At 48.1% G+C, this 15,948-nt stretch overlaps 1 protein-coding gene across 1 annotated transcript in view; it reads left to right on the top strand.

Moving 5' to 3' along the window:
• LOC119951342 (fibronectin type-III domain-containing protein 3a-like) overlaps nucleotides 1-15,948 on the top strand; it is a 156,401-nt gene that overhangs the window by 92,650 nt on the left and 47,803 nt on the right. Inside the window, exon 6 of the mRNA XM_038774469.1 lies at nucleotides 10,588-10,884. Coding sequence (XP_038630397.1) covers nucleotides 10,588-10,884 — 297 coding nt within the window. The remainder of the gene's footprint in view (nucleotides 1-10,587; nucleotides 10,885-15,948) is intronic.

The raw sequence follows: 15,948 nt of genomic DNA, 5'->3' as shown, positions 1-15,948 counted from the left end.
ACTATTTAAAAATTTCTGGCAAAGCAGATTTTATAACAATTTTACTTATTGCATACACAATACTTAAAAGATTAAAAAATGTTTTTCCTACCGAAGGAACCAGCAACAGTAACATAAACCATAAAAAACAAACTCAAAAATGCTAATCGATACAAACACAATTGTTCAGGACTTCTGCTGGGTAAAAATGTTACTCAAAAAAACAGCTAGCTATCCCTCAATTACCAGACATTTAAAAAAAAAAAAAAATTAATTTAGAGTACCCAATTCATTTTTTCCGATTAAGGGGCAATTTTAGCATGGCCAATCCACCTAGCCTGCACATCTTTGGGTTGTGGGGGCGAAACCCACACAGACACGGGGAGAATGTGCAAACTCCACACGGACAGTGACCCAGAGCCGGGATTAGAACCTGGTACCTCGGCGCCGTGAGGCAACAGGGCTAACCCACTGTGCCACCGTGCTGCCCAATTACCAGACATACACATTTCAGAGCTTTCGAAACACTTTAAAATTTCCCTTCCGTCTGCCAGATATTTTTCTTGGTCCGAGCAAACAGTTTGTGTATAAACTACAATATTTTAACACCTTCAAACAAGTTTTATATCTCTGCCCCCACCACTATATAATCTCAACTCTTCAAATACATCTATTTCCGAAATGAAAGTAGGGTTCTTAGTGGAACAGGGGCCACGTCTGGAATGAACAAGGCTTGTTTACAAATCAGGAGAGGGCAGAGAGGCAACACAGTGAACTACAGAAGATATGTTAAGGTTGAAAACAACGATTGTGAAAAAAAAGCAGCCAGACTGTCGACAAGGCAGCTTTACAAAAGGCAAGTCGCCTGGAACAAGTTGCCCTGCCGCTGGGTACACACGCACTCCAAACTATAACCAGCTATAGCCGTGGATAACAGGGATAAATAAATGACAGTACAGTTACCGTGAAAAGGTGGCTGTGCCTGTCCACTGCTGGAGGTAAGGCTGGATTCGTGCACTGGGGGGCTTCTTTGCAGCCGGTTCCAGCCCCCACTGCCACCCGGATGGCACTGGGACAGTTTAAGCCAGTTTGTCTACGTGGCATTTGTAGCCCGACGTTCCGGAGAGCAATGCTGTCAAGTAGAAGCGGAGAAATAGGGAGAGAGGCTGAGACTGGGAGGAGGGGGAGAGGCCAGCAGCTCCTACATGCTGCTGGACACCGGCCTTCACATAGGGAACCAGGCAGAATGCAATCAAAGCACCAGTTTATATATTAGATGTAAAATTCCAGAGATGATGGGATAGGACCTGAGGACTGGTGGGCAACTAATACAGTATTGCTATATGTTATATATATGTTATATATATATATATATATATATTCATGAGAAGGGATAGAACAAAACCTGGTAACTTTAGACCAGTCAGCTTACCTTCAGTGATGGGAAATATATTGAAATCGGACCTGAAAGAAGTAATGGAATTGTGATAGAAAACATAGAAAAATTCCCCCAAAAAATCATACTTAACTGATAAAATTGTTCGAAGGTGTCTTAAGTTGGATGCCATACCTGGAATTTCAAAAGGCCTTTGATGTGATATCACGCAGTAGGCTCCTGACAAAGGTAAAGGCACGTGGGGTAAGAATGATTGGCTGAATGGATAGAAGATTAGCAAATGAAAAGCAGCAAGTAGGCGTAATATATAGTTACTCGGATTGGAGGGAGAAATCCATCTTCCAAAAGGATCAGTGCTGGGACCATTGTTAATCATAATTTGCAATAATGATTTGGGCTTGGGAACAAGCAAGTCAGTATCAAAAGTTACAGGCGGTACCAAACTGGGGAGCATAACTAATACATAAGGCTTCCGGTTGCGGCTATGACCAGCTAAGTCGCACGTTTGGCTGCTCCTGCTACAAAGGTGTTTTCGGGCCGATTGGAGGGCCCCAACGGCGCTGTAAGGACAAATCCCGGTGGGGGAAGGCTCCCTGAAGAGAACCAGACCAACTTTATGGTCGGTACCCGGAGTGGGGTGGTAAAGAAAGCAACAGCAGCTCCCAAAAAAAAGCGGGGGAAGAAGACCAAAATGGCGGCCGGTGGAGCACCCGAGGAATGGAGGAAATGGGCGGAGGAGCAGCAGGCCGCTCTCCTGCGCTTCTTTACGGAGCTGAAAATGGAGCTCTTGGAGTCAATGAATGCGACGACCACCAGGCTGATGGGAGCCCAGGCGACCCAAGAGGCGTCGATTCGGGAGCTGCAACAGGAGATGACTGTGAGGGAGGAGGAGGCCACGGTCCTCGTGGGAAAGGTAGAGGTGCACGAGGCACTCCACCTGAAATGGCAGAGCCGTTTTGAGGAGCTGGATACCCGAATGAGGCGGAAGAACCTGAGGATCTTGGGCCTGGCAGAAGGCCTGGAGGGGTCAGACCTCCCGGGATATGTAGCAGAAATGCTGAGCTCCCTGATGGGGGCAGGGGCCGTCCCTTCGCCCCTGGAGCTGGAAGAGGCCTACAGGGTCATGGCTAGGAGGCCAAGAGCAAATGAGCCCCCGAGGGCGGTGCTGGTGCGGTTCCAGCGACTCAGCGACCGTGAGAGAGTGCTGGAGTGGGCCAAGAGGGAAAGGAGCAGCAAGTGGGAGAATTCGACGGTGAGGGTCTACCAGGACTGGAGTGCGGAGGTGGCAAAGCGGCGGGCCCGGTACAACCGGACGAAGGCGGTGCTACATGCAAAACGGATCAGGTTCGGAATGCTGCAGCCAGCGCGCTTGTGGGTCACCTACAGGAACCAACACCACTATTTTGAGTCCCCAGAGGAGGCGTGGGCCTTTGTACAGGAAGAGAAACTGGACTCGAATTAGACCCAGGGGATACTTGGCGGCCGTAGCCGCTCGGGTACTTTCAGCTGAATTCTTTGTTTGGATTTTGAACTCTTGCTGTGGTTTTTCTTCTGATGTGTTTTCCCCCTTTGCCAACTTCCCTTAGTTATTGTTATTGTGGTTATTTATGGTTATTTATGGTTATTTATGCTGTTTGGTAGAGGGCGACTGTTAAGTACATTGTTATTTGTTATTTATCTGTTATTTATAATGTTAAGTTGGGGAGGTGGGACGGGGGGGAGAGCAGATCGGGGATATGGGCTCCTAGGGGGGGTTCTTTTACAGGCATGGACGGGGACGGGGGTGGAACTGAAGATGGCGGGGTGGGGTGTGGCAGGGCGAAAGCGCGGGCTTTCCTCTGTTTTCCCGCGCGCGGGGCAGAGGAGGGGGGGAGGGGAGGAGTGCGGGGCGTGGCTAGCAATGGCGACCTTTCCCGCGCTGGAGCGGGGCCAGGGAGGAGTGGCAAGGGGGGGGAGGCCCCCCCCCCGAGCCGGGGGGAGTCGGAGTGGGGCAGGAGCAGCCGGGTCAGCGTGAACCAGCTGACTTGCGGGAGTACGATGGAGGGTACATCGCGGCTGGGAGGGGTCCTAGCCTGGGGGGGGGGGGGGAGGGGGGTTAGGGAGGGACACCGGGTTGCTGCTGAGGGGACCGGAGGCGGGAAGTGGAGGACTGGAGAGGTGGGGGGAGGGGGACATCGCCATGGGGAGCGGGTCAGAGGGGGGGGGGGTCGACCCGGGGCGAGCAGGGAACAGGACATGGCTAATCGGCGGGGGAGGGGGGCGGGTCGTCCCGCGACCCGGCTGATCGCTTGGAACGTGAGGGGGTTGAGTGGGCCGGTCGGGAGATCAAGGGTATTCTCACACCTGAAGGGGCTGGGGGCTGATGTGGCAGTGTTGCGGGGGACCCATTTGAAGGTGGTGGACCGGGTTCGCCTGAGAGGGGGGTGGGTGGGACAGGTGTTCCACTCTGGATTGGACGCAAAGAACCGGGGGGTGGCGATTCTGGTGGGGGGGAGGGTGTCGTTCGTGGCGGGGGAGGTGGTGGCGGATGGGGAGGGTAGGTATGTGATGGTGAGGGGTGGGCTGCGGGGGGAGAAAGTGGTGATGGTCAACGTATATGCCCCGAACTGGGATGACGCGGGTTTTGTGAGGCGCCTATTGGGCCTCGTTCCGGGACTGGGGGCGGGGGGCTTGATCATGGGGGGGGACTTTAACACAGTGCTGGACCCCGGGCTAGACAGATCGAGCGCGGGGACCAGTGGGGGGCCGGCGGCGGCGGAGGTGCTGGGGGGGTGCATGGAGCGGGTGGGGGGGGTGGGCCCGTGGAGGTTTGGTGGGCCGGGGGCGAGGGAGTATTCCTTTTTCTCCCGCGTCCATGGAGTGTGCTCCAGAGTCGATTTCTTCGTGTTGGGCGGGGGGCTGATCCCGAGGGTGCGGGGGGCTGGGTGCTCGGCCATTGCGATCTCTGATCATGCGCCGCATTGGGTGGATGTGGAGATGGGGGAGGCGCGGGACCAGCGCCCGCTGTGGCGGCTGGATGTGGGGCTGTTAGCGGACGACGAGGTGTGTAAAAGGGTCCGGAAGAGCATTGAGAGCTATCTGGACTTGAATGGCGCGGGTGGGGTGCGGGTGGGGGTGGTCTGGGAGGCCCTGAAGGCAGTGATCAGGGGAGAGCTGATCTCCATAAGGGCGCATAGAGAAGGAGGGGAGGGGCGGGGGGGGGGGGGGGGGGAGGCTGGTGGGGGAGCTATTGGAGGTGGGTGGGAGATGTGCGGGGGCACCGGAGGGGGGGCTGCTGGAAGAACGGCGCAGCCTGCAGGTCAAGTTCGACCTGCTGACCGCCAGGAAGGCAGAGACGCAGTGGAGAAGGGCACAGGGCGCGGTCTGTGGGTGTGGGGAGGGGGCGGGCGGGATGCTGGCACACCAGCTTCGCAAACGAGATGCGGCTGGGGAGGTTGGGGGGGGGGGGGGGGGGGGGGGGGCGGGAGGGTGGTGCAGGGGGGGCGGGAAGTGAGCGGGGTCTTCAGGGATTTTTACAAGGAGTTGTGTCGGTCTGGGCCGCCGACGGGGAGGGGGGGAATGGAGGACTTCCTGGGCAGATTGGGGTTCCCGGGGGTCCGGGAGGGGCTGGTGGAGGGGCTGGGGGCGCCAGTGGGGCTGGAGGGGCTGGTCAAGGGAATAGGTCAGATGCAAGCGGGGAAGGCGCCAGGGCCAGATGGGTTCCCGGTGGAATTCTATAAGAAAAATGTGGACTTGGTGGGACCGGTGCTGGTGCGAGCCTTTAATGGGGCGCGAGGGGGGGGGGGTTCTGCCCCCGACAATGTCGCAGGCTCTGATCTCCCTGATATTGAAGCGGGATGGGGACCCCGTGCGGTGCGGGTCCTGCGGGCCTGTCTCGCTTCTGAACGTGGATGCCAGGTTGCTGGCGGGGATCCTGGCGGCTGGAGTGGGGGGTTGTGTGCCGGGGGTGGTCCGTGGGGACCGGACGGGGTTCGTGGGGGGGCGGCGGCTCGGCACGAGCGTGCGGAGATTGCTGGGTGTGGTTGTGGTGCCGGCGGTGGGGGGGGGGGGCTGGGGTGGTGGTGGCGCTGGGCGCGGAGGGGGCGTTCGGTGGGGTGGGGTGGGGGTGCCTGTGGGGGACGTTGAGGCGGTTTGGGTTTGGGGAGGGGTTTGTTGGGTGGGTGGGGTTGCTCTGCTCGGCCCCGACGGCGAGTGTGGTGGCGGGCGGGGGGAGGTCGGAGTGTTTCGGGCTCCGCCGAGGGACCAGGCGGGGGTGTCCCCTATCCCCCCTACTTTTCGCACTGGCGATTGAACCGTTGGCGGTGGCACTGGGGGGTTCGGGGGGGTGGAGGGGGCTGGCTGGGGGAGGGGAGGAACATCGAGTATCGCTGTATGCGGATGATCTACTGCTGTACGTGGCAGACCCAGAAGGGGGAATGCCGGAGATGGTGGAACTATTAGCAGAGTTTGGGGACTTTTCGGGGTACAAATTAAATTTGGGCAAAAGCGAGGTTTTTGTGATACACCCGGGGGACCAGGGAGAGGGTATTGGGAGACTCCCCTTCAAGCGAGCAGGAAAGAGCTTTAGGTACTTGGGGGTGCAGGTGGCAAGGAACTGGGGGACCCTCCACAAGTTGAACTTTTCCGGGCTAGTGGAGCGGATGGAGGAGGAGTTTAGGAGGTGGGACATGGTACCGTTGTCGCTGGCGGGGAGGGTGCAGTCAATCAAAATGACGGTCCTCCCAAGGTTCTTGTTTTTATTTCAGTGCTTGCCCATCTTCCTCCCTAGGGCCTTCTTCAAAAAGGTGACGAGTAGCATCATGAGCTACGTGTGGGCGCATGGCACCCCAAGGGTGAGGAGGGTCTTTTTGGAGCGGAGTGGGGACAGTGGAGGGCTGGCACTGCCCAATCTCTCGGGGTACTGCTGGGCGGCAGATGTGTCAATGGTGCGCAAGTGGATGGTGGAAGGGGAGGGGGCAGCTTGGAAACGAATGGAGAGGGCGTCCTGTGGCAACACAAGCCTGGGGGCCCTAGTAACGGCACCATGGCCGCTCCCCCCCACGAGGTACACCACGGGCCCGGTGGTGGCGGCCACCCTCAAGATGTGGGGGCAGTGGAGGCGACGTGGGGGGGAAGTGGGAGGTCTGTTGGCGGCGCCGGTGGGAGGGGGCCGTGGATTCGTCCCGGGGAGCATCGACGGGGGATTTCAGAGCTGGTACAGGGTGGGCATACGGCAGCTGAAGGACCTGTTTATGGAGGGGGGGTTTGCGAGCCTGGGAGGGCTGGAGGAGAAGTTTGAGCTCCCCCCGGGAAACATGTTCAGATATTTACAAGTGAAGGCATTTGCTGGGCGGCGGGTGGAGGGGTTTCCCCTGCTCCCCAGTAAGGGGGCGAGTGATAGGGTGCTCTCGGGGGTCTGGGTCGGAGGGGGGAAGATATCAGACATCTACAAGATAATGCAGGAGGCGGAAGCAGCATCGGGGGAGGAGCTGGGGGCCGGGTGGGGGGGGGAGCTGGGAGAGCGGATGGAGGACGGGACGTGGGCGGATGCACTGGAGAAGGTCGACTCTTCCTCCTCGTGTGCGAGACTGAGCCTCATTCAATTTAAGGTGCTGCATAGAGCTCACATGACGGGGACAAGGATGAGCCGGTTCTTTGGGGGTGAGGACAGGTGTGTCAGATGTCTGGGAAGCCCAGCGAACCATGTGCATATGTTCTGGGCATGTCCGGTGCTGGAAGGGTTCTGGAAGGGGGTGGCAAGGACGGTGTCGAAGGTGGTGGGGTCCAGGGTCAAACCAGGATGGGGGCTTGCGATCTTTGGGGTCGGGGTAGAACCGGGGGTACAGGAGGCTAGGGAGGCCGGAATACTGGCCTTTGCGTCCCTAGTGGCTCGACGAAGGATATTAATTCAATGGAAGGACGCGAGGCCTCCAAGCGTTGAAACTTGGATTAACGATATGGCTAGCTATATTCAGCTAGAAAGGATCAAATTTGCCCTGAGAGGGTCGGTACAGGGATTCGCCAGGCGGTGGCAACCTTTCCTTGACTTTTTAGATCAGAGATAGACGTTCGGGGTCGTGGCAGCAGCAACCCGGGGGGGGGGGGGGTGGGGAGGGAGGGGGGGGGCAGCAAGGGTCGTGGGGGGACACGCACGACTGTAACGCGGGCAAGCCTGCTCGCTGCTCATGTCTGAAACTGTAGGCTGCCTTGGTTGTTAAGGTTGCCTTGGGGGGGGGGGGGGGGGGGGGGGGGGGGGGGACTGGTGCGCGCGAGAGGGCGGGCGAGGGAGGGACATTTGCCTAGAGGGATTGTGGTGTAAATAATTTAAAAATTAGTAGGGGTAAATGTCTGTATGGAAAAACTCTTTCAATAAAAATTATTTAAAATAAAAAAAAAACTAATACATAAGGAATGTAGCATAAAACAAGAAGATATTAAAAAATTTTCACCCCAGGCATTTAAGTGCCAAATGAACTTTAACAAGGAGAAATGTGAGGTGGTACGTTCTGATAGAAAAATAGAAATATCGCTTACAGCTTAGAAGATAAATTGAATGAGGTAGAAGAATGGAATCCAAGGGTACAGATGAACAAATCGTTAAAAGCAACATGCTATGGTCGCCATGCTATGGAAAGGAAATGGAGACACTGGAGAAAGTGTGCATCCAATTTACATGGATGGTACCATCATTGAGAGGTTACTCCTATTGGAAAATATTGAACGGACGCGAGTTTATTTCTTTTGAAAAGGGAAGATTTAGAGGGGACCCGTCGAAAGAAGTCTTGAAATTAATACAGGGGAGGGACTTGATAGAGGTGGAGAGAGTGTTTCCATTTATGGCAGAATTCAAAAGAAGAGACAATAAATTCAAGATGGTTACAAATAAATCCAGTGGAATGAGGATGAATTATTTTACTCTATAGTTAGAATGTGGAAATTGAAACTACATGGTGGGGTTCGGGCAAATAGCTCAGATAGTTTAAAAAGAAAATTAGATGAGAGAGAATTAAAGGGAGTAGAAAGATATGCTGATGGGCTGAAAAGAGACAATGGGAAGAGATTCAATGGAACATAAACACCTCATATTAGTTGTGAATATTTTATGTCAATTTAAAAAAAAATGTTTGCAACATAGTAATTTTGTCTGCCCTCTTTTTAAGACCATAAGACACAGGAGCAGATTCCGGCCATTTGGCCCATTGGGTCTGCTCCCCCATTCAATCATGGCTGATATGTTTCTCACCCTCATTCTCTTGCCTTCTCCCCATAACCCCTGATCCCTTTATCAATCAAGAACCTATCTATCTCTGTCTTAATGACATTCAGTGATTTGGCCTCCACAGCCTTTTTGCAGCAATGACTTCCACAGATTCTGGCTGAAGAAATTCCTTCTCATCTCGGTTTTAAAGGATTGTCCCTTCAGCCTGAGGCTATGGCTTTGGGTTCTAGTTTTTCCTACTTGTGGAAGCATCCTCTCCACGTCCAATCTATCTGAGCTTTTCTCGGTATTCTGTAAGTTTCAATAAGGGCCCCCTCATCCTTCCAAAATCCCAACTAGTACAGACTCAGAGTCCTCAATTGCTCCTCATATGACAAGCTCTTCATTCTAGGGATCATTCTTGTGAACCTCCTCTGGACCCCTTTCAAGGTCAGTACATCCTTCCTTAGAAACGGGGCCCAAAACTGCTCACAATACTCCAAATGGGGTCTGTCCAGGACCTTCTACAGCCTCAGAAGTATATCCCTATTTTGTATTCTAGCCCTCTTGACATGAATCCTAACATTGCATTTGCCTTCCTAACTGTCGACTGAACCTGCAGGTTAATCGTACGAGAATCTTGAACCAGGACTCGTAAGTCCCTTTGTGCTTCTGGTTTCCTAGAAAATAGTCTATGCCTTTAACAGTGCATAACCTCACACTTTTCCACATTGTATTCCATCTGCCACTTCTTTGCCCACACTCCTCAACTGTCCAAGTCCTTCTGAAGCCCCCTGCTTCCTCAATACGACCTGTCCCCCTGCATATCTTTGTATTATCTTTTTGTATGCCTCTGACTTTTATGCCCTACTAGAGAAGCTACCATTCCCATTGTACATGAACATCTTCATTCACAAATGATAGATTCTGCAAGATTCACAAGAGGTCAGCAAAAAAAGTTTAATTTACCATTAATAAACCCCAATAGTAAATGTGACCTACTAGAGAAGAATCAAAAGTGATAGACCCAGCAGGACATTTTTGTTATTGTTCTGTTGAGGCCACTTCATCAGTGAGTTTTCCTAATAGCCGTTTCTATCATTTAAATTACAGTATCAATTACTTTCAGGTGTCGGGTTTTTATTTCAGTTCTTGCAATGTATATTGAAATGAAATGAAAATCGCTTATTGGCACGAGTAGGCTTCAATGAAGTTACTGTGCAAAGCCCCTAGTCGCCACATTCCGGCGCCTGTCTGGGGAGGCTGGTACGGGAATCGAACCGTGCTGCTGGCCTGCTTGGTAAGCCAGCGATTTATCTCAGTGAGCTAAACCAGCCCCTATTGTGTCATCATTTAAACATAGTTAGCCCAATAAAGGGATCAGATTTGAACCCAAACAGATTCTTCATTCCATTAGGGTTTGCTTCATCTCCAACAATACCTTACAGGTCACGCAGCAAGTGCAGTTTAACTTCAGCCAGGTTTGCCCATTTAGCTGTTTTCTGTGCTTCTTCATCCAGAGATGTATCTTGTAACTTTCACAAGAAGTCCCAAATGCTGTATATCCTTGGGTGCAATTTGTAGAATGGATAAAAGAACAGTCAGTTGGGTTAAATTGAAACCAACTGGATCCAGTGATAAATGCTGAGATATACTGTAATGAAAGAGGACATCATGGTATATGAATAAAAGAATGATACAGCAGCTTGTAAACACACTTTTTCAATTCATCATTCCACAATGCCCTAAAGCATTGTACCAATTCCTGTGTGGGCTACTGGATGGAGTGTGGTGTCACTGAAGAGGAATTGGCATATTGAGCTCCAGATGTAACTTTATGCATTGTTTAGATTCTCTCTTTGTTATAGATGACGGTTGTGTGGGGATTGGGAAAATGGGGATGCATATAAAATGAAAGCATTATTTTTAGTAATCAAATTCTGTACAGATCAGTGGTGTAAGCGTCATATTAACAAAGAATCAAAACATGAAATTGTTTTGCAGCATTGATTATTTTCTGCAACTGTTTTTATAGAACCTCGCTCGCCTCATGGAAGGTCAAATTTCAACCACAGAGATGAAAGGACTCTTAAAGCACATGAACGTTTGCAGAAAAGGCTTAAAGAGAGACAAGTGGGAGGACAGAAAGATAAACCCAATAGCCCCCCTTCTTCTCCACATAAAAGTCACTCTATTTCACCTACAAATGTGCAAAATGGATATGGAAAGGGACAAGCTACATGTAGTGTTACAGGGACTACAACCGGATCAGTAAAACAGAAGCCGTCTGGGAAAGCACAAAGCAGCCCACAGGTTGATGTAGAGTCTGGAGGTAAGAACTTGTAACTGTTCCCTTAGATACACTGGAAAAGTGCAAGCATGTGTTAAAATTTAGGGAGATGGTTGTATGCGCAGCTGACTGGCTTCAGTAAATGTTATGTTAATAGCGTTCTCATGGCAGAAGATGTTATATGCTTTGGAATCTCTAGAGATTCAGATACTTCGATTTGCAAATAAACCATGTTAAGTTGGTACTTTTGAGTTGGTGGTACAGATTGTTCTTAACAGTGAAACATTTTATCATTACTACTTTGATGTCATTTGGATTCAAATGAAGGTGTAATTTGAAATGTGAATTGGGTATACACATTCACAACTATGTATTTATTGCTCTTCTATGACGCAATAAGCAAATACCAACAGAATTCAGTATATTTAATCCAATTTATAAAGGGAAAAAACATTTAAAGGCCATTCAATAAATCTAATAACATCAAACTTATTATTGAATTTTAAGTATTAACTTTGTCTGTTCTGAACCGTTTCTTACACATGGCAATATGGAATTTCTGGTTGATGCCCACTTGGTTCAAAATTATGTAGCAACAGCGTATTAAAATGACAAAGTTCACTTTGAAGAGCAAGTGTCATCATCAGTAGTATTGGTTCTGTTTAGACAATGAGCTGTTGACTTAGCAAGGGGGAGTTTAATGTATCACTGGAGTCTCTTGGATTCATTATTATTGTTGAAGCAGTGCTCCATTACACCTTTAAAGAGGAAAATGTATTCAATTTTAAGGCTTTAGAAATATGTTTGCTTTTGATTTAGCTAAAGTTAAAACAAGAAATTGGAATCAATCTTACAACTGTTTAATTTCCGTGAAACTTTGGAGTGTGCATTAAGTCCACCAGCCAAAAATTCTGTTGAAAAAAGATTATTGTAATCTTTATTAGTGTCACAAGTAGGCTTATATTAGGGCAGCACCGGTGGGTGCAGTGGGTTAGCACTGCTGCCTCATGGTGGCAAGGTCCTAGGTTTGATCCCAGCTCTGGGTCACTGTCCATGTGGAGTTTGTACATTCTCTCCGTGTTTGCGTGGGTTTCGCCCTCACAACCCAAAATATGTACAGGCTAGGTGGATTGGCCACGCTAAATTGCCCCTATATTGGAAAAAAATTTAATTGGGTACTCTAAATTTATAAAAGAAAAAGTAGACTGACATTAACACTGCAATGAAGTTACTGTGAAAATTCCCATGCCATATTCCGGCGCCTGTTTGGGAATACTGAGGGAGAATTCAGAATGTCCAATTCACCTAACAGCACGCCTTTTGGGAGGAAACCGGAGGAAACCCATGCAGACACTGAGAGAACGTGCAGACTCTGCACAGACAGTGACCCAAGCTGGGAATTGAACCCGGGACCATGGCGCTGTGAAGCATCAGTGCTAACTGCTGTGTTACAATGCCGCCGCAAAACAAACATTGATTCTGTGAATTTTTTATATACTTTTTTAAGTTCTACCCCATTCAGAAAAGAATTTCCTTGATACTCAGGCAAAGGAATAATGTGGAGTATAAAATTGCATAACCTGGACATAATACAAAAGACTTGGTTTTTGCATTGAATAGAGCAAATAGGGATACTATTCAGTGCTTTCTTTTTGCCCTTTGAGCAAGAACGTGCTTAGATTAAAAGTGAAAAATATGTGTAAAATTGTTTCCAATGTGCAGAAAACAAAAGAAAATATGTGAAAGTTTCAATTATGGAAAAATATGAAAAATTCAGAAAGTTTCTTTGAGTGAAAATAGTGGAAAACATTCCTTTAAGGCATTGTAAGCCTTGCTGTCAAGTATTTTTGCTAAAAGAAATACAGCATTGGGCATATCGGGGGCTGGTTTAGCTCACTCGGCTAAATTGCTGGCTTTTAAAGCAGGCCAGCAGCACGGTTCGATTCCCGTACCAGCCTCCCCGGACAGGCGCCGGAATGTGGCGACTCGGGGCTTTTCATAGTAACTTCATTGAAGCCTACTCGTGACAATAAGTGATTTTCATTTCATTTTTCATATCACAAATGTAATAAACAAGATAATTTAGTTTGGATGATGAACTTTGTCTATAAAATTGATTGAAACTTAACAGCTTAATTTGGTGATTTGTTTGATGACTTTTTTGGTTATTTACCAAATGTGTCTGGTTAGGATGAATGTACGAACAATTGGTGAGAGTGAGAACTGTGATTTGTTTCTCATGTTTGAATTGAGACTTTTAAAAAAAATTGCTAAACACCAACGAGTGAACGTGAATATTGCCCGCTAATGCAAATACTCTACAAAAAGACTTGCCCAACTCATGTACCACTCACTCAAGACTGGCTAAATTCTTGCAGTTCCATGTTCAGTGTTCATGTTGCAAGATTTCAAAGAGAAAATCTAGAATATATCCTCGTAAAGAGGAAGGATATCTTGACAGCCACCTCCTTACTCATTCAAATTGGCAGATTCTGATGGGTTTCACTGTGTCAAAAATAAAATGTTCTTTTACAAGAAGTTGTTTACCTTTTGGAGTGTTCAAAAGTAAACCGTATTGGCATTACTTTTCTTGATTCTCATTCTGTGAACCACAAAGTTTGCTGAAGATAAGATGAGAAAACTAAATTACATTTGAATCAAAGATGAGACGATAAGAATTTTCTTTCTAGTGTAATTCTCAGGATGTGGGCGTCATTGGCAAAACCATCATTTATTGCCCATCCCTAGATTCCCTGGAGAAAGTGATAGTGAGCCACTGCCTTGAATTGCTGCGTTCACTTCCTTAGTCCATGCACTACCAGTAACTCAAGATAATTCTGCACTTACTGGATTGGCCATTTTTCTGAGGTTAATTCAATCCTTATGACATTGTGTAATCCCTTAACACAGTAGTCATACTGAAAGCACAGGATGTAGCACTAAAATGATGCACCTTTGTCTTACTTTTTCCCCTTTCAACTATTTGTGTCTTGGACTCTGAACCATACAACATCTTCATTGATCCTTGATGATGAATGGCAGCAAGCTATTTTAATAAAACAAAAGCTGAGCCTGATCTTGTGCTTGATGTGTACAACTTTGCATCAGGAATTGTTTAATAGAGGGCAGGAGTGAATTATTGTCTTTTTTTAACCCTTTAGATTCTGATAGATATGCTAGTTGCATCACTTGTAAGATCAGCTAACAAAATATATTTTTCACCCGTACCAGCCTCCCCGAACAGGCGCCGGAATGTGGCGATTAGGGGCGTTTTACAGTAACTTCATTTGAAGCCTACTTGTGACAATAAGCGATTTTCATTTCATTTGTTCATGGAATGAGGGCTTCTCTGGCTGGGCCAGCATTTATTGCCCATCCCTGATTGCCCCTGAATTGAGTAGCTTGCCAAGCCATTTCATTTCAACGGCATTTTTTCTTCAAAGAGTCGGACACATTGCTGTGAATCTGAAGTCCCGTGAAGGGTGACAGATATTGTTTCCTAAAGGACATTAGTGAACCAGATGGCTTTTTTTTATGACAATCAACATTGGTTTTTTGGGTCATCATTAGGATTTTAATTCCAGATTAGTTTATTGAATTCCACATTTCACCATCTGCTGTGGGGGAATTCAAGCCTGTGTCCCCAGAACATTACCCTGGGTCTCTGGATTACTAATCGTAAAACTACCACCAGGCCACCTTAAAATAAGTTGATTCCAGGCCTGCCTGGCCTAATATGGATCAGCTACTTTCTGAATATATGTGCTGTGTCATCAGGAAACTTCCAAATATATATATATATATATATATATATATATATATATAAAAGCAATGAATGAACATTTGCCACTAATTTTCTTTCACTATTCTGCCTAATTTCCTTAATCTCTATTTCTAAATTAAATTGGTAACTTTAAAATTGCCTGGTTTTCTGATGTGATAACACTGGAGGTGGGACCGTAGCCTTTAAAGTTTCATTCCTGTTTAGGTTTACAACTTTATTTCTTCAAGAACCTGGGCAGTGCTGATACATGGGGGCCTCACGGTAGCATGGTGGTTAGCATCAATGCTTCACAGCTCCAGGGTCCCAGGTTCGATTCCCGGCTGGGTCACTGTCTGTGTGGAGTCTGCACGTCCTCCCCGTGTGTGCGTGGGTTTCCTCCGGGTGCTCCGGTTTCCTCCCACAGTCCAAAGATGTGCGGGTTAGCTGGATTGGCCATGCTAAATTGCCCGTAGTGTAAGGTTAATGGGGGGATTGTTGGGTTACGGGTATGCGGGTTACGTGGGTTTAAGTGGGGTGATCATGGCTCGGCACAACATTGAGGGCCGAAGGGCCTGTTCTGTGCTGTACTGTTCTATGTTCTATGTTCTATCTATGTTTATTGCCCATTTCCATTTGGACTAGTAGTGATGGTGGATCTTTTATGAACTGCAATAGCTCTTATGATTGTGTTCCGATAATAGTGTAGTGATGATGAAGAAGCTGCAATATATGTCCCAAGTTAGGATGCCGTCCCATGTGGAGGTGATAGTTATCATAATATTGTCCTTTAGGCATGGCAGGTGCTGTCATTCCCCTGAATAATTGACAACACTTTAACAATTATATAGAAAACCATTACCATCTGTTGCACTAATACATCTTTGACTTGAATAACTTATACCTATGCTATGTTCGGTTATATTTTCCCATGCTTAATGGTAATTGTTATTTCACCCACATTTGTATAGCCTCACGCAGGAGAACTTGCTTAGTTACTGTTGGACACTTTGCATTAATTCTGAAATGTTTAACTTTGAGAACTTTGGATTTCAGCATATTCAAACTGTATATATTCATTAAGAATATTTGTTTCTAAATATATTGCACCCAAAGAATTGTTTCCGTGTTAATGACTTGGACGAGAGAAGTGAGTGAATGATTGGCAAGTTTGCAGATGATGCAAAAATAGTTGGGAAGGCAAGTAATGAGGATGAACAGAGTTTGCAGAGGTATATAGACAGGTTAGGTGAGTGGGCAAAAACTTGGCAGAAGGAATATAATGTCAGAAGATGTGATGTTATGCTCTTTGGCAGGAAAATTAAGGAGCTGACTTATTATTTGAA

The sequence above is a fragment of the Scyliorhinus canicula genome, chromosome 17 (assembly GCF_902713615.1).
Source record: "Scyliorhinus canicula chromosome 17, sScyCan1.1, whole genome shotgun sequence".
Classification (NCBI taxonomy): Eukaryota; Metazoa; Chordata; class Chondrichthyes; order Carcharhiniformes; family Scyliorhinidae; genus Scyliorhinus; species Scyliorhinus canicula.
The sequence above is the reverse complement of the archived record's forward strand: the minus strand, read 5'-3'. Positions and strand labels throughout refer to the sequence as shown.